Source organism: Urocitellus parryii, chromosome 5 (genome assembly GCF_045843805.1).
Source record: "Urocitellus parryii isolate mUroPar1 chromosome 5, mUroPar1.hap1, whole genome shotgun sequence".
Taxonomy (NCBI): Eukaryota; Metazoa; Chordata; class Mammalia; order Rodentia; family Sciuridae; genus Urocitellus; species Urocitellus parryii.
Genome location: NC_135535.1, coordinates 52,237,711 through 52,257,915, shown reverse-complemented (window position 1 = coordinate 52,257,915; position 20,205 = coordinate 52,237,711). Strand labels below are relative to the sequence as shown.

Genomic DNA, 20,205 nt, shown 5'->3' with positions numbered 1-20,205 from the left:
TAAATGGGGTCTGCATAGTTCACTACATCTTTTCCCCTAAGTGCATCTATGAAACCTGTACACAATGTCTGCAATGGCAGTTTGAAAACTCTAAAAATTAAATGGTGGCATGAATTAGGGAAGAAAACCAGATTTTTAAATCCGACAAAATCAGCCGTAAGTTTCCCATTTCTGCACCCTTTCATTATCCTGCAGCCTAGAGGCAAGGCAGCTGGCAACCTGAAAGCAGACATCACACATGAACATAGGCAACTCTTGGAGAAACCTTGCATGTGACTCAAAAGTGCAGAAAAGGGAGAGTAAATAATATTCCCAATCTTTTTTTTTTTTTTCAATTCTTCATGCTCCAGTCCCCAGACATCTCACAATGGCAATAGCACTGGCAGTAGTGACAACAGTGGGGGCCCACAAGCACCTAAAACTCTCTGAGGAACTTTTCTCCCCAATCAGAGGAGCTGTGGTCCAAGAAGGTGTAGTAAATACCTGTTATTTTGTTTTCTCTCTCCATCTGCTGCCACTTACCTCATAAATTTCTTCATGAGCTGCTGAACTCCCAAGCTATACATGAACAGGTCAGATCTTAAACAATATACCTACCAAGAACTTTGAGAACTGAGCTAAAGGATAGGACTACTGTCTGAGTTCCAGACTGACCAGCGGGTATTGAATAGGCAGGAAAGATCTATAAGCCCAGACATTGGACACAGATTGACATTGAAACCACAACCCATAGAAGACTGATCAGATTTTGTGTCCTGAATCCAACTAGATTAATTTCCTGATAAAACAAAAATGCCACATTTTCTATGCGATTTAAACACAACCCTGAGTCTCATAACATAATATTCAAAATATAAGACTACAACCCAAAATTTACTCAAGATTCGAAGAACCAGGAAAGCCTCAACTCGATGGAAAAAGAGTAAACAGATACAAATTGTGAATCTATATAAATATTTCAATTATTTAACAAAGATTTTTAAAGCATCCGTAATAAAAATGTTCCAAGAAGTAAGAGCAAACACGTTTGAAACAAAGGAAAAGAAAGTGTCAGCAAAGAAAATAGAGGCTATAAAGAGGAACAAATTGGAAATGTTTGAACTGAAAAATACAATAACTGAACATTTAAAAACTCAATAGATGGGCTCAATAGCAGAATAAAACTAACAGAGGGAAGAAATCAGTGAACTTGAAGGTAGGTTAACAAAAGATTATCCAATCTGAACAACAGAAAGGAAAAAAAGACTAAAAGAAAAGAATGGACAGAGCTGGGGACGTTTAGGATAATACCAGAAAAATCTAACATTTGTGTTATATCAGTTTTTCTGAAGGAGAGGAAAAAGACTGTGGTTCAGAAAAAATATTTGAGGGACTGGGTTGTGGCTCAGTGGTAGAGCACTCGCCTTGCACATGAAAGACCCTGGGTTCCATCCTCAGCACCACATACAAATATACAAACAAAATAAAGATATTGTGTCCATGCATAACTAAAAAAATATTTTTAAAAAATTTGAAAAATGATTGCAAGAAATTTTGCCAAATTTAGCAAATGACATGAAGCAAATGGAGACTGGAGCATGAGGAATTGAAAAAAAAAGATTGGGAATATTCTTTACTCTCCTTTTTCTGCTCTTTGAGTCACAATGCAAGGCTTCATGTCATTTGAAGTGAGACACTTCAAAAAGCTCATCAAAATCAAACTAGATAAACTCAACAAAGTTCACACTCAGATACATTATAATTGAATTGAAAACTAAAGATAAAAAAAATTATTGAAAGCACCCAGTGAAAAATAATACATTATTTATGGGGGAGCATCAATTCAAATGGCTGTGGAGTTCTTTACCCATTAAATGCTACCACCACCTTACAGTTGTCACAACCCAGAATGTCTGCAGACATTGCTGCATGTTTTCTGCGGGCAGAATTGACCCCAGTTAAGAAATGCCGATCTAAATTAATCAATTCCCCCATCCTCCCAAACAGATTTCTTTAAAAGAAATGTTCCCTTTTGGTTTGTTTTTCAATCATAGAGTTTATAAATTTCATGCATACGGTAGGTCAAACTTAACTTAGTCTTTCACGACCTATAAAAAAGGAATAAGAAATATTACTCATGACCAGATTTATTCAGGTTCAGTTATTAATAAAAGATCAGCTCTTAATCAAGTTCATTTCCAAACAGCCATAGACACACTGAATCCTTACCCATTCTTCTCATCCAAGAAAGAATTTGCGGTTGTAAGAAGAGAACTAATGAGGACAGAACATTTCTAACATATGTCGAGGTGTCTGCAGTTGGGATCAACAACTTCTAGAGAGACCTAAGAACAGTATTCTGGTTGTCAGCCAAGGTTTCTCACCATTTGGAGACTGTTTTAATTCTGCATCGTAGGATTCTAAAAGATTTCCAGCAGCTGCAAGAAATGCCAAATTGGGGGAGATTGCACATATAGCAAATATTTGAATTAAGGAACACTTGTGATACCTTGGATTATAACAACCCAAAATATGCATTTACAGAACAGATACTGTATATGACTGTCAGATTTATTTTAGCTCCTTTTCAATTTCAAAGAAAAAATTTTTATTATTAGAAAAGCAATTAAATAGAAATAAGAAAATTTACCAACTAATTATGTGGTCAGAGCAACCTAGAAACCTATAAAAATAAAATATTTTGACACTGGATATAGGAACTATTTAGATTGAAAAAAACAGTAATGGTCAATAAGTACTAGAAAAGAAATACATGTAGCATTTTTACTTTTTAAACTTTAATCATTTTAAGTGAGCCCAGAGAACCACAATTGGCTAGTGCAGTAGCTTGGCTAGAGTAAACATGTACTTTTTATCTCTTCGGCTTTAAAGATGGAGATTGCGGGGGTCTACTAAAATAATAATTTTTATTATTCAGCAAGTTCTAATCATTATGCTGAACCATGGCAAATCCACTGTAACCTCTCTGTGGGTTTAGACTGACTCCACAGAACAGAGCCATTGCAGGTAACAGCAAGTCACCACAAAGCATGTGTTGCCTCCTAATCCTCCCAAGATCTTAGCCTTTTATCCTGGAAGATAAAGAAAATATACTTCAATACCAGTGAGCAGTTATCTGGGAGACAAGGAGAAGCCATTCTGATTTCTTTATTCTTTTTTTTTTTTTTCCTAAAATGAAGCTTAACTTCACTGAAATCAGCTTTCTTTTCCCAAACAGAGCAGACATTCTATTTCTCAATTCATTCAACAAACCTTTGTTGATACCTTTTTGTGATAGGCTCAGTGGCAGGAAGGTGCTAAGTACATAAAGGTAAGATGCAAATTTTCAATTCATACCCAACAGGAGCTTAGAATGTAATAAGGGAAGGAAGTGTAGACATAAAAATCACCATCTAAACTGGTAACTGCTCTTACAAAGATAGAACGTAAGATCACAGAGGACTAAGTGAGACCTTCTCTGCCAAGGAAAAGGAGAATGTCTGCACAGAGGGACATTCAATCAAGCTCTTCAACTTGAAGTTTTATAGAGGAATTGGGGGAAGTAAATTCTTCTGTACAGAGACCAGCACAAGGACAAGGTCCTAGATTTCTGATCTAGAGAGGCAGGTTGTGGGAAGGTGCAAGAATTTCTGATCTCAATTTGAGGAATTGGTATATGTTGTCACCTAAGCAACTGAAAATGCTGGGAGAAATGTTTAAGAAGAGATAGAACACATTCAGCTTTGTTTTTTGAAAGCATTGTTAAGAATCCATTGGAATGGGAAGGCATTTGTCTTGGGAACCTCGTAAGGAGGCTGTAGGATTAGTAATCTGCATGGTAACGTTGACTGTGTCATGTGAATTATGGCTAAAGCATAGTTCCATGCTTGGAATGACACTGTCTTCAGAAAGTTCTCATCCGTGTAGATTAAGAATGAACTGAATGGATTCCTACCTGTAACTTAAATCCAGAATATTGCTATTCAGTCCATCCAAATAAAATTTTCTTAAGACTTGAACTCCATTAGCTGATAGCTCTCTGACCTATTGAGGGGTGGGGATCTAACCATGATTCCAAGATTCTCAGGTTTACAGTAATTACAGAGATATGGGTTTGCAAAGACTCTGCAGAGCAGGGCCATTTTTCTTGGTGAAAAGTGACTACAAGTCACTAAGAAGTATTTGTTGCCCCCTAGTCCTCCCAAGACCTAGCCTCCACCCCTGGATGTATAAGAAAGAGGGAATACCACTAGCTACAAACCAATAAACAGTCACCTGGAACACAAGGAGAAGTCATTGTGATTTCTTTGCGCTGTGTCATAGTAGGAATAGTTGAAGACATTAGGAATATATAGTACAGAGAAAGTGAAGACATTAGGAATATATAGTACAGAGAAAGTGAAGTCCTAGCTCTTCAAACATTTGTAGTCCTGTCCTATAGGAGATGGCACAGGCACACTAACTCTATAAGGGTATGGGTGTGAAGAACAGTTGGTAGAACTTAAACAGAGACAGGTGTTTACTTTATCCTAAGACAGATCTCCTAACAGCTCTGCATTCTGTAGTCAGCAAGTGCTTGACTTGAAGAATGTGCTTTGTTGTGGTTCTGAGATAGTCTCTGAAATGGACTTTATCCTCCTTAATATAGTATCACAAATGCAGCTAAGTATTTCAGAATGCAAGTTTTGAATTAGAATTGACTAAGACATTCCAATTCAAAAGCTGATAAACACTATTTTACAGTATTTAGAAAAACAGAAAGTGACTTAACAAGATAAACCAAACATGATACTGAACTGATAATAACATCATAATACCAGAAAGGACTAACATTTATGGGACACTTTGTGTGTTCCATGCACCCTGTTAAGCACATAACAGTGGGTACCATGTTTAATCCTCATAACCGCCCTGTGGAGTACATACTGTGATCCTCTCCATTTTACAGATGAGGAAATAGTTTAGGGAAGTTAGATATTTAATCTGACCCTGGGCCTATCTTGAAGACCCAGGGGTTTTTTGCCTTTCAAATGAACAAATATGCACATGCAAATTCCATGTGTATGTCCCCATGAGCCACAAGGGTTTTTGTTTTTGGTCTTTAGTTGTTTTAACTTTTCTGGTTAAAAGCCAAGTTCTTGGTGAAAAGAATTACTTACTCTTTAGGGATTTCTTTTTCTGTTTCTTAACCTATTTTTCCTTATTATATTCATTGTTAGTTTGGTAGATTGATAAATTAACTATAATTCTGAGATGATGCTTTTAGGCTAAATATCAACCTTTGAAGGAAGTTTCTGACACTGGTTAAATTCTTAAAGATGAATACATTTGTAAAGAAGAAACTGAGAGTTTGGTTCCGGAGTTTTATGTTTTGATTTGTTTAAATTGTTTGAATAAGAATAATCCAAATAGGATTGAAATTACTTTGTTCACATCTTCTGCTAGATTGTGAATCCAGTTTTCTATGTTTGTTTGGCATTTGGAAGGCCCTCAGGAAGACTTGGTAGGAGAGGGAAAATGCATGAATGAGTATGTGAATGAATGAATTTATCTCAATATCTCAAAGAATCTCCACCTTTTCCTTATTAATTCAAGAGAGGACTTTTAAAGGAACAAATCTGCTTATTGATTTATTTTTGTAGATCGTCTGCTACAGTGCTAAATAAGACCAAGGTCATGGGCTTCCTACATGTTGTGGTACAGTTTGCTTCACCATGAACTATACTCATAACCCCAGCTAACTGTGCCATAGATGTGAGTCCTTAGTCCCCGGGGAGCACTGTGACAGGATCTGTGCACAATCACAGCTGCTTTAGGAGAGAAAGCCAATTGGCTTTACTGATAATGTTGTAAACTCAGGTTGATGTTTTAAAGAAACTATAGAAATTTCTAAGAAAGCAGAGCTACAAAGTTTCATAAAGTTCAATGTATTGAAAAATGATCTGAAAATAATATTTTTTATTTTCTTAGTCAATTATATTATAACTCATTCTGATTTTAATTGAGTCAGTTTATTTACATCAGCCACTGAGAGTTTATACTTAATTAATTCTTAATTTGGTGGCACTGAGAAGATATTTCCAATTTATCACCATTTTGAATAAGTAACCCTAGCTTGAAAAATTATGTTTCTTGAAGAGTTGAGAAAAATGAAAATAGGATTTTAAATTTAAGTCTCAAATATCTGTCTGTTCAAGTCCTGTTTGTACCTGGGAGTCACAAGTGACTTTGAGTTAGGTGGCAACATTCACGTTGCCACGCACGGACTGAACACTACACCTGTACACAAGACTTTTCCCCTCCATGTGCTGTAGGCCACATTTGCCTACCAATGACATTAACAAGTGTTCTAGGAGATGCCCCACATATTTTCCTTTAGAATTAAATTTTGTCTGATTTCAAAAATGAAGTTCTAGTTCCCTTGTGTCTAAGACTCTAACTTTTCCACATTTTCTAGTTGCACGGCATAATATCTAAAGGTCTCTACTCTGGTAAAGATCTCATGATGAATGGCTCCCACCTGGGGATAGAGTAGATTGTAAGGCTCATTGTATGATCTAATATTTAGTTTTAATTTTAGTAATTATAAAATTATGTCCCTGGATAGAAGGAAAATGTGCAGAGACACAGTATATATTATCCAGAAACTTGGCTCAGATCATTAAACCCAACCCAGATTTCACCATTAGGCATTTTGGAAGAAACTGTTGCCTCTGTCTTCAGAGTTTACTTGAATTAAAGGAATCTATTATTATAAAGACACATGAACATGAGCTTTGGAAACTTTTAAAGTACATACACAGTGGAGGTATGGCTTGACTCCTTCAACCAGAATTTACATCCAAAACCAACTGACCATAAGACACTAAAATCATTTGAAATGCAGTCATTAAATATTTAATCTGGTTTTCCTCTTTCTCTCTCACCTCTACTCTGACTCAGCATAAAGTTAAGATTCCTTGACTGGTAATCACAATAGATTTACTTTAAAAATATCTCTTCAAGCCTCTGGAATTGGTCATTTAACCCAACATAGATCACTTGATTGATGGTGCAACGTACTCACATGTGGTTGTATTATGCTCTTTGTTTTGCCCTCTCTTCTCTTTCTGGAAGGTTCCAGGGAGCAAACCAGCAGGCCTCTATTAACCAGTCTGGCCAGGACCCACCCAGAGTAGCACTTACTCTAGCACTCCTTATAGAAAGCTGGCAGCTGCCATGGTTGGAGCTTGTCCCCCAAGGGTCATGTGTTGGAGGCTTGGTCCCAGTGTGGAGAAGGGAGAGGGGGTGGGACCTTTAAGGGGCGGGGCCTACTTGGAAGGTCTTGGGGAAGCTGATCTCAGAAGGGATTAGTATAGCTCTCCTAGGATCCCTGAGCTCTTGCAAAATCAAGTTGTTACAAGAGCAGGTCCAACCCCTGAATCACTGTCTAGATTCTTTTTATTTAACTATGTGATCTCTTTCTACACGTGCACTCCTGACAACGTGACGCCATCCATCATGAGATCTTTATCAGACCTGAGCCAGTACTGATGTCATGCCCTCTTGAACCTCCAGAACTGGACCTCTGATCTTTATAAAAGTTGCTCAACCTCAGGTAACAGCAGCCTGTAGCAACAAAACATGGGCTAATACAACCTGTCTGGCTCCTATGTGAGATGGTGAACTCTACAGGACACAGACTTGAATCAGCCTGGGTCTCATTCATTCCACAAACATAGGCGGTGCCCACCATGTGCCAAGCACCAAAGCAGGCCCTGGGAATACAAAGAGGATTAGGATGTGATCCCTGCTCTCAAAGAAATGCTCTATGAGGAGAAAAAGAAATGTGATAATCAAAATAATAATATTTTGTGTTAAGTATTTAGTAAGGACCTTTCCAGTAAAACCCTGTGACATAAAAACTATTAAGCATTCCTTTTTTAACCAGTGAGAAAACTGAGGCCTCACAAAGCTATTTAACTTGTACACCGAGTGTAAGAAGATAGTTTGAAAAAAGAAAAGAAAAGAAGATAGTTTGAACACAGGCAGTTCAATATTAGTGTTTGAACTCTTAATCACTAAATGATACAGCCTAGGGGTGATGATAAATAAATGTATTATAAAAATCACAATACAGGGAGTATCTGTTTTTTCTCTGGGTGACAAGGCAAACTTACAAAAGAGTTCTCACAGGGTAACATGTAGGATTCTATCAGGTACAAGGAAGGAAAGTGAGTCCAGCAGAGGAGAGAGGGATGTCAAAGCTGGACCTGGGAGTTAGCAGTTGGGGAGCAGGCTGGAGGGCAGGGTCTGAGATTTGTACAATGTGAAGGAGATGAGTTATTCATGGGTAGTTATGGGAGAATTAAAAAATTGGAGCTCAATCCTAAAAAAATATAGTAAGCCTTTAAAGGATTTTAATCAAATTAAGCATAATTGGATTTTTAAAAATTATAGTGACATACAGAAAAATGGATCAGTAAGGTAGACAATAGATAGGATTTTTTACTTCTTCAAGGAAAAGTATCTAGTTTAGTCTTGGATAAACCTCAGATTTCTGACTTAATAACATTGTGCTTCTAGAAGCCATATTAACTCATAATAAACCTCCTAAAAATAATTTTCCAACATATGTCAAGGAGCTACAAATGTTTTTTGTTATTGTTTTTTGATTTTTTGGCTGTGCTAAGGGGTGAACCAAGACCTTATGAATGCTAGGCAAAGGCTCTATTACTGAGCTACACCTTAGCCAAAAATATTCATACGTTTATCCTCACAGTTTCACATAACGGAAATGATTTAAGCAAATAGCACAAACTATAAGATATGTCTTTAGACCAGTATTCATGATGGCAGTGCAGACTGCTTAAAGCATATTGAATTGCAGTACCATGCTACCTGCTGGCTAGAACAGGTTTGCTGTCCCCCACTTTCTTGTATTCACCATCCTAGACCAAAGATGAAAAATGGTTGACTTCACCCAGCTAATGGAAATGAAATATTCATGGCTTTGCCTCCTGTGCAATGACTATTCTCTCAAAAATGATATTTATGAGCACTGCAACTATACTTTAAAGAATGACAAGAAAGATTTTTGCCAACCCAGAATGATTGCACATACTTTGGCAAAGTAGAAAGTGCCAAGAAATACCTTTGAACAGATGATAAAGTGGAATGTGTACCAAGAGCCCACTTTCATGACTTGAAAATATTGTTCCATTTCTTACTATTGACCTTTTGTAGTCATTGAATGGTCCAAATTTCTCTTCTTTTCTGTCATATACTAATAAAAATATATTTTTTAAAAAAATTTAGAAACAGGGTCTCACTGAGTTGCTTAGGGCCTCACTAAGTTGCTGAATCTGGCTTTGAACTCCTGCCTCAACCCCCCAAACCCTGGGATTACAATTGATATTCTTTATTCTTGTTTCATGTTTTCAATAGAAATTTAAAATAATAGTTCTTTGGTATTTTGTTGTAAATTTTGACTGTTATGATTTGTAATATTTATTCAGTATTTCATATTGTAAATCTACAAAAGTGATTGCATGTGAGAAATTTGTATTTAAGTACTGATTAAATGAGAATATAAAATAAAGAATTTGGGGATGGGATTGTGGCGAGCGCTCACCTAGCATGTTCGAGCCCAGGGTTTGATCCTCAGCACCACATAAAAATAAATAAATGAAATAAAGGTATTGTGTCCAACTACAACCGAAAAATAAATATTTAAAAAATAATAAAAATAAAATAAAGAATTTATAGCCTAAAAATGGTGAAATTTAATGATTAAATTATTGACTGATTGAAAATAGTGGAAACAATAATATGAATAGTTTTTTGAATTAAATTGTAGTTGCCTGAAAATTGTATGAGTTCATCAAAAAATTTATGGTAATTTGAAAAAGGAGAATACAAAAATATATTTGGTTATAATGGAATGATTAGAGTTGAGACCTATGCTTAGATAAGCTAACTTGAAGGAAATACATCAAGTCACAATGATGGTCATTTTGTCCTTTCTCAGTTTTTCTAGTATTCTTCAATATACTTCATATATTTTCATAATTGAAAAAAGATAAAAATTTTAGAGCTCTTAATTTTGAATTTACATTTGAGATATCTGAAACATCAGTATGGCAATAAATAGTAAATAATTGGAAATAGGTCTGGAATTTCATCTCGGGCTTATATGCTGGAGATATAATGTTACTAAATTAAAGTTAACCATTTTCTTTCCCCTTGGGTCAGAATCCCAGTGAAACATATTAGAAGTTTTACCATACTTTCAACTTCTGTCTCATGTTAATAGAGAGGTGAAACCTCTTCTCTTTTCCAACTCTATCCCTGAAGCAATCGAAAGACCCTCTTTTCTTTCTCTGTATAAAAGTAATTTTAATCAGCTAATCTCAAATAACATAGAAAATACTTTATTTCAAACATATTATTTCATAATTTTTTTCTCTTATACAAAAGGAACATTCATTGCTTCCTTCAGATTAGTATCATTTTTCTGCCATGGAAGTTTTGTTTAAGGGTCAAGGGTCTACTCACACTCTTTTCCAATTTTGGATGAAATAGAAACCAGAGGCATGTGCACCCTCTTACATTTTGATGGACTTTGACAATCCAGGTATTTTGTAGTTAGATTTCAGTTCATTAATTTGGTACAACTGTATCCTAAGCGCTATAGTAACTGTGTTTTGACTTAAAGATTGCTTCTTTTGAGGTCCAGAATATTCTTTAAAATGCTTATTCTCTCATTGCTACTATAATAAATTGGAGACATATCTAAACTGGGGTAGGGTACATGCTGTGGTCCCTTTACTATTCCCATGTCATGAGAATACAGCCCTGCCCCTAGCATTCAGTGATCACAAGGATGTGTGAATTCATGTTTCACATGAACAAGTCCTTCTGAGACCTCAGTCCAGTTTTTAACAATCTTTACAGACCACAGGAGTGGTGGTGGGAAGAAGATGGTTAATGGGTAGAAACTGAGTTCTGTGGCAGGAGGGTATCAAGGTTTTCCCTACTGAAAAAACTCCCCACCAACTTTTCACAAAAATCTAAAACTCTCACCAGAGCTCCTGAAGGGCCTCTTTCATAAATTGCATGTACCATGTTGGCTTGAGGAATCATCTATTTCCTAATGTGTTTCATTAATTTCTTCTTTACCACTAGTAATAGAATCCCCAAGCAAATGGAACATAGGAAGGTAAGTTTAGTATATGTACCTGGTGCAGGAGTAGAGACATAAGAAAAGCCTAAAAGTGGAGCACAATATTTGGGGGCCCTTCAAAGTTAGGGGGCACCTGGAGGAATCTAAAGGCCTAGGACAGTTCTACCAAGCACCTCTTGCAGAGAATTCAATGGATAAATGCCCTATGAGATCAAAACAAGGGAAAGTATGATGTGGGCATTGCAAACTGGGGAAAAATTAAATAACTATACTATTTATGGAGTGTCTATGCATGTTAGGTCCCATATTAAGTGCTATGTATATTTTGTCCCATTAATGCTTATAACAACCCTCTGAGGTAGGTGCAATGGCTGTATTTATTTTACAGATTAGGAAACTGAGATATACAGGTATCCAGAGTCCTTACTTTTAGGCATTATGCTATAGTGCCTTCAGACAAACTTAATATATTTCAGGGGACAGGTGAAAGAAAAATATAAGCGTATGCTTGGAAGAGTGTAGTCTTTCTCTGATGCTAGATTTCTTCTACCTCACCACCCGCAGTCATATAAAACGTGGAACATACAAAGAACTATCTTGCTTATTCTGTTTGGCCCACGGTAGTCTGGAGGATACTTGTGACCACAAATCAAAGTCTTTAATCTGACCCTAAATATTCTTGGTTTGAGGTTAATTGAACCCAAGGGATTTTTGTTGTTGTCGTTATGTTCTGAAATCTTAGCCAAGAAATATTTTCTTTTCGGACCTGCTACCTGAAACGTAGATAACTGAGCACAGTTACTTGGCCTTTGATCCCATTAGAGAGTTCTAAATTGGTGGCCCAGATCCTTGCATGAAATCTGATATTAAAATAACACCAAGCTGCAATCATAGGAGATTGTAGTGTAATGCGTACGTTCAGGATCACCAAGACTTGAGGAAAATAAAATGAGTTTCAGCTGGCTTCATTTGCCCACTTGTGACTCTCCTTTCACTCTGGAGTGACTCCTAGCCCACAGCCTCACATATCAGGGACCCAGCAAAACATAAAACTCCTCTTATGACCAATTGAGGGATTTTAGAAGTTGTCAAAGCTTAGAAAACAGCAGCACTGTCTTCAGGATCCCCAAGAAAACCCAGTGACAAATGCTGCCAGTAAATTTGAATTTCTCTTTCCTGGTGTCATCTTCTCTCAGTATTTTATCTTCCATGAATCTCCAATTCATCATGTTTGGCTTTTTACTGAGTCCTGACCCAAAAACTTTATGTTTGTAGGTGGATTCAATTTCCTTTGAATCCCAACATTTTTTAAAGGGTGGTCTGTGGCCTTTCCTTTCTGTCCTTTCAGTGGTGACCAGCAGACCACTTAAGCAAATAGAGTAACTATTTCAGCTATTTCAGGCATACAGTATTTCAGCTTGTTCTTAGATTCATTTAACAAGTATTTGTTTGAAGCTTCTTATGGGCAGCAAGGTCAGAGCTAGGTGAGACCAAGAGCTACCTTAACTTCTATGTCCTAGATGCTCACTCACTGAGGCAGAATGGATAAAGATATGACCCCTACCCTCAAAACTGATGGTCCAGTAGGAGGCACATGAATGAACGTGTAGATATTCTTGTTACCATCTCACTGCGGATTAATTCTGGTACACAGTTTTTCCGTTCTCTGTAGCTGATGACATCGTGAATTCAAAACAGAAAGAAAAAAAAGTTGTTTGAATATGGTTTCCTTTAAACTAACTTACAGATTGTGCTGAAAACAATATTCAAATGCTCTTCTGTCAAACTCTCAGGATGAGCCTAAGGAAGAGTAGGGTAGCAGGGTAGAAGAATGCAACTCTCTGCTTTTGTCTTTTAATAAAAAAAAAAACATTGCAGAATTAAAGTATGTGGATTTTAAGTGAACTTCATCTTACTACTTTGAAATTGCTTTCTTCAGATTATAGTCAGATTATAGTCAGATTATAGTCAGATCCGTATCGTATTTTGGACAGGAAAGTTAATGTCCACTTTGTTTTCAAACTTAGCTTTTTGAGAATTTCACTGCAAAATTCCTTTGTGATGATACTGAGGAGGGAGAGACTGAATGCTGGAGGTCATCTTTAATGACTTTAGCCCTGTTGCTCAACTTTGAAGCCAGCATGATGCTTCACCCTGCTTGCTTTTTCTCTCTCTTGAAAATCTGATATGGATGAGAGGGGAGCCATCCTGACAGTCCACTTGCCACTTGCTTGCTTCTGTCCATCCTGCATTGCTTAGTATTAAGAAGGGCCATTTGGCTGAAGATGTTTATTATACCAGGGACATTCTGGCTTTATCTCTACATATATACACATAATTTTATACGTATACATATTTATGTGTGTGTGTGTGTATGTAGAGAGAGAAGTATGTAGATATATATATAGAGAGAAATATGCAGATATATAAATATATTTATCCTGTTTTCAGTCAGTGGGACTTTTAATATATATATATATATATATATATATATATAATTTATAAACAAGTTTCTGTTACATTTTCAAATATTCTTTCTTAATTTCTTCTTGATTACAGAGCAAAGAGATTGCATTTCAACTTCATGAAGATTTAATGAAAGTTCTTAATGAGCTTTACACGGTAAGCACTTAATTTTTCTTCTTTTGCAAGAATTCTTGGTTTAGCTTTCTGATTTGGAAAAACATTGTTCATTTTATAACTTAATGCAAGCCAGAGTGCCGGTGGGTGCTCGTCTGGTTGAAATATGGGACCAGGTGGATGCGTGCACACCACCATATGCACGTACTGTATTCCTTTGCCTCTCTCCTGATTTGGAAAGACTGCGCGCACACAGACACACACACACACACACACACACACAGAATTAGCATACTTTAAGAAACCAGAGGCAAGGTGCTTTATAGGATATTAGTAAGACATGTTTATAATTGGTTGGATTATATGGATCTGTGCACATATTCAATTCCAGAATATTTTGTTAAAAATTGTTGTCATTCTGAGAATTGAGAAATTTAGAGTTGCTTTATTCTGGGTACTTTAATTTCTTTTTCTTTTCTTCCACTGCCCCTCCCACTTCAGTTCAATTAATTGTTTGGTGAATGGATTAATTTATTAAAATTACTTTTGTGGAGATATCTATTTTTCCTTCCTTATAATAATTTGCTTTAATTAAAAATGTTCTATTTAGGTCATTACATATGATCTTAAGAAATTAAATTATTTAAAATGACATTAGAAGAAATATTTCTAGGGTCTGAGAAGGGTACAGGGAGAGCAGAAAATGGAAATTAACAATTCACAATATATGCATGTTAGGAAATATCCCAGTGTGTCCCATTTAAGTGTACAGTTGATATGTTGATATTATAATAAAATATTTTAAAATAGAAAAACAATTATTTTTAAAACTAATACCAATGATGTAAGTTGGAATTAATGATACACCATCTAAAATTTTTTATACTGCATTATCATATTTTTAAACATGTTTTCCTTTCAGAGGTTTTGGGGCACTTTTTATTTTAAAAGAAAATAACATAATGAGAAATGAGAATATAATTTATCCTAATGATAAATATTTACATTTTTATTGCACAAGATTACTTGAATTTTTCTTTAATAAAAACTAAAACTGAAACATTATTAAAATGTGATTCTTGATTTTTTATTTCAAGTTCTATTTGTTCCTAAAATCCACATGTGAAAAAGGTAATTTAATGAATTAAATTTTTAATGTTCCACTGATACTTCTAAAATTAAGTTGTAAATTAAACTTCTATAAGAGGAGTGATATTTTTACAAAATGAACTTTATTTTTTGTATATGTATGATAAATATGTATTTTTATAAAGCACATTTGCTACCTCCATGTTATAAATTGAATTGATTGACTTCGGCGTGTTAATTCCTCTTTAGAAATGTTAAATTGTACGTGTAACCTGCAAACCACTCGTGTTATAAGGTCTATGTATAGTCCAATTAATTTTAAAAAGAGTTTTAGAGTATAAAGACCAATTACCTGTCCATACTTGATATGACTTGTTAATTTCTGACAACTCAAGATATGAGCCATTTCTGGAAGTATTATCATTTAAAAGTTAAATGAGCATTGTGCTTCTGAGACTTCAAAAGAGAACAAACAGAAATTCTCTTGTTACCTGTCATTGAATTGTTTTAAGATGAGGACTTCATGGTACTTTCCTTGTGGTTCCCTTTGCTTGAACGTTGTTTCATCTAGAAATAGAAACCATCCTTAATACTTTAAAAAATAAACAAGTCTGCTGGTTATCACAGCATTATGGACAAAAGCCTGTTGATATTGGTCTGAAACTAGCCAGAGTAGCAGAACATCAAGGTAAACTTGATCATTGCATGCAAGAAAAGTCAGAAGGAGGGCATGAGAATTGTCTCTCAGTGAGGGATGTGTAGAGAGAAATTTCTCCTAGATCCATCCCATTGACTGGACTTAGACATTTAGCAGACTCCACGTAGTTGGATCAAGTTCACTAACACTTTCTCAAACCTCTAATCAACACCAGTCTGAAAGCCTGAAGGAGCCAGGTTCCTGGAAAGGCTACCAGGATTTGAGTGACCCTGTCAGAGTCATTTAACTTCTCAGAATCAGAGGAGGAATTAACGGATAGAGAAAAGAGGCAAAGAGGTTTTAATTATGTCATGTGTAGATCACTTTGAGCTCCTGGGGAAATATTTTGCTTTAATGAGAGACACTGTTCAGCCAAGACAAGTGGTCCATTCAACGGAAAAAGAACTACCTTGCCTACCTACCTACCTCTTTCCCCCAAACCCTCCTTCTTTTCCTTTTTCCCTTCCTCCCTCAAACACACATACTCTTGTTGCTCTAAAAGGAAATGCCCTTTGGTCTATTCTTGCACTTTATGTTCGGATACACAGATTCTTGTTCAGATGAAATCTATGAAGAGTAAGGTGAGTTATGTTTTACACAGTGGACCAAGAGTTCAAGAAGGGTGGTTATCACCATATTCTGGTTATAAACAAATAAACTGGTTTCATCGTGCATATAATTTTGTATAGCAGATGATGTACCAATGATTGCTGAAGTTATAGATATAAACCAGGTAGCCTCTAGGAATTGAGGATGCCATTTAATTGCTTGACAGACAAATATTCACTACTCATTCTCAACCCTTGAAACTCCTTGTGAGTTGAAGGTGAACATTGAGAAATATGCTAGCTGCTTTATACCAGTGGAATATTTTAAGTTATGATCAACTTTAGTGGTAGGTGATGGTCTTATGTGTAGGCTTGTTTACTCCAAAATATGGCTTCCACCATGATTGCTGATATTCCAAACTTTGATCAAAAAACTTTATCTCAAATAAAATACAAATGCCTGGGAAAGCAAATAAAAAGAAATGACTTAGGATCACTTCTACTTTAGAACTTAAACTGAATTTGATCAGTTCAGGTTGTCTAGATGATGTGATAGATACATGGTGTGATGAATTATAGATTATATAATAGAACATGAAGTCTGGGCTTGTGAGCAGGAGAAAGAAGATGGTAACTCAGAGTGGTTTCTGAAATAGAAGGAATGGCTTTGAAGTGATGCACCTCCATTTGAATATTTTTGCCCAGTTTTGCTTTTACTTAGGGGGAGGGGGAAAAATGCCTCAAGATAGTGTCAGGCCTCCATTTGGATTTTTAAACTACCACCAGGGACAGCCAAAGCAGTTAAGATTAAATCAGCCTTGAGTAACAGAGGTGTACTCAAAATAATGGCATGAGAAAAGTAGTTTATATTCTCTCATACATAATAAAAATTCAAAGATGGGCACCCAGAGCTGGTATGTTACATAAAGTTACATAAAGCCATCAAAAATCAGGCTCCTCTCTCTGATAGGCGAATACTAACACACAATAAGGAAGAGGTAGGGAAGAATAGAAGTACTTTGGATTAGACAAAGGGGAATGAAGGGAAGAGAGAGGGGATAGGAATAGGAAAGACAATAGAATGAATCAGACATAACTTTCGTATGTTCACGTATGAATGCACAACCAGTATAACTCCACATCACATACAATCACAAAAAATGGAAAGTTATGTTACATGTATTTATGATACATCAAAACACATTCTACTTTCATGTATAACTAAAAAGAAAAAATTTAAAAAATCAGACTCCTCCTAATTCACTCTTCAGAGAAGCCCAATTGCAATATTTGTCCTTATGGTTCAATATAGTTCAATAGTTTCTAGAACTTCAGCCATTACCTTTGTGTTCCCTGAAACAGAATGGAGAAAAGAAAGAGGGCTGGCCCCTTGTCTTTCAAGGAGACTTAATGAAAGTCTTACATTACTAAACTTTTGCATTCAGCTTATTTATCAGAATTTAGAACATGGTCCTACCAGGCTGCATGGAGATCTGGAAATTACAGTTTTTAACTAGCTAGCTCATTGCTAACCAGTTTTTTTTTTAATAGGGATTCTGACAATTTGAAAAAGAATGGGAGTTATTTATAGATAACTAGTCAATCCTGCCAGAGTGGCTAACATTGATTGTATGTTTATTATGTATGTGTTAGTTTTTGTGCTATACACATTACTTAAACCATCTTAATTGATATAGCATTGCTAGGAGATGGCTATTCTTGTTTCCTCATTCTACAGATGAAGAATTTAAGAGCTGAGAGAGGCTTGCCCTAGGTTGTACGGTACATAGGAAAGTAGAATTTCAAGTCTGGATATGGTTCCAGAGCCTATGTCCTTTACTGCCATTTATTTCTGTTGCTATAGTTTTGGGGAACCATTTCTAAATAAGATCTCTAAATGTTAATGCCTCCCCCACAACAAAGAATAATTAAGCAGTTTATCACCTGCTTATTTGTATTTTTTAGCATCCATGGCATTAGTAAAAAACGTCTTAAGTGAAAATTTGAACATGTGTCTCAATGGCAACCTGTACTTCTTAGAAATGTTAATTTAAATATCTAACAGATGGAACTCATTGTGCAAAAAAAGTGAAAGGGTAAACCAAGATTGTCAGACTCCCTTTTTGAGTCAAATCTGCTAATTCACTTCCTTTTGAGTTGAATACTTAAATGAAAGCTAAAGGATAGAATCAGCTAATTTGAGAGCAAAGAAGCCAGGGAGAGTGTTATGCTATAATGAAACAAAAATGACCAAACTGGCAGTTGGCAAACTTGAATCTGAATCCCAGTTACAGTGACAGCTAGCTATGTGGCCCTTGCTGGTCATCTTTATTACAGAACCAAATAGAGTATGCAAATGTGACTGTGTGTACAAAGTGATGTGTTATAAGGAGCTGGCTCTCACAGTTATAGAGGATGAAAAGTCCCAGGATCTGCAGTTGGCAATCTGGAGACCCAGGAGAGCAGTGGTGTTAAGTTCCAGTCCAACTCCACATCTGAAATCAAAAAACCAATGTCCCAGCTCAAAGATCATTACACAGAGAGAGTAGATTGTCTCTTAGCCAGCCTTTTTGTTCAATGCAGGCCATCAGTGGATTACATAAGGCCCAGCTACATTGGGAGGGCATTCTGCTTTATTCAATCTACTGATCCAAATATCAATCTTGTCTGCATACATTTTTACATACAGACCCTGAATATGTTTGACCAAATAATCAGGCACCCCAAGACCTAGTCAAGTTGACACACAGAATTATCCATCACGGCATCAGAGAAGGGGAAGGGCCAAGGCTTAAATCACAGCCCTGTCACTTTCTGGGTGCATGTGACCCTTTGCCTCGGTTTTTCATCTGTAAACTGGAGCTAATAATAATGACCAACTCTTAGAGTTAGTAAAAGAATAAACATTGTGAAGACTTATTGATTCATTCAATGCACATTTTTGAATGCTTCCTGAGCCAGGCACTTTTCAATGTACTGGCAGTACAGTTGTGAATAAAAACAGACCAAATACTTCCTCTCAGACTTTTATATTCCAATGAGGAGATACAGACAATAAACTAACAACAACAAAAAGTCTAAAATGGCAGGTGTAAGCACTAAGAGGAAGAACAAAGCTGATTTAATACAGGTTAAGCATCCAGAACAATGCCTGGCACAAAGAAGATGCTTACCAAATGTTAGCAGTCAGCGTCATCCTCCTCATCTCTTCCTCTCTTTCAGTGGAGTGAGGATGGTATCAACTCACAGAGTAGATGCAAAGATCAAGGCTGATGTTAATATTAATTACAGATGGTTTTCACATATAGACAAGCAGAGTATTCTTTATCCAAAATGCTTTGAGACCAGAAGTTTTTCAGATTTGAGGGTTTTGTAGATTTTGAAATAGTTTCATAGACTTTATTTGTTGAACATCTTTAATCCAAAAATCCAAAATGCTTCAAAATCCCCCCAATTTTTGAGCATCTTGTCAGCACTCAAAAACTTGGGAAATTCAGGGCTGGGGCTGGGGCTCAGTGGCGGAGTGCTTGCCTAGCTTGCATAAGGCACTGGATTTGATCCTCAGCACTACATAAAAATAAAAAACAAATAAAATAAAGGCATTCTGTCCATCTACAACTACAAAATAAAAAATCAGATTTTGGATTTTCAGAGTAATGATTCTCAATCTATGTGTGCATGTGGTTTTGTTATTGTTTTTGCTTCAGTGAATATTTGTTCAAAAAGAACAAGGAAGATAACTATTCTAAGAAAACTGAATCAATAGTAAATGTTAGTAGGTCTGTACTGAAGAGTAGGATAGTGAAAGGTAAAAATAAACAATGATGACACAAAGGTCACAAGGAGCATTCCAACCAAAATTTTCCTTCATTTAGCCCAGCAAAACGTCATCATGAGAACATAATGATTTTTAAGTAATGATTTTTAGCTTGTCCCAATATCAAAATCTCAACAGGGTATGCAATATTCTTTTAATTACAAATCGTAATTTGCAATTATTTGCCCTCCATTAATTCTTTGCCTTGCCTAGGCTCCACAGCATTTTTACGAAATAGAGTTTATGTCCTCAGTAAGCTAATTCTAATAAAGATTAACACAGAAGTCATGACAAATGCACATGAAATTGATTGTTCATTACGTGTCATTGA

At 36.0% G+C, this 20,205-nt stretch overlaps 1 protein-coding gene across 2 annotated transcripts in view; it reads left to right on the top strand.

Moving 5' to 3' along the window:
- Positions 1-20,205, top strand: part of Srgap1 (SLIT-ROBO Rho GTPase activating protein 1) — a 273,907-nt gene that overhangs the window by 143,547 nt on the left and 110,155 nt on the right. For both annotated transcript variants that reach the window (XM_026392966.2, XM_026392965.2), the window contains exon 4: positions 13,703-13,765. In XM_026392966.2, coding sequence (XP_026248751.1) covers positions 13,703-13,765 — 63 coding nt within the window. The remainder of the gene's footprint in view (positions 1-13,702; positions 13,766-20,205) is intronic.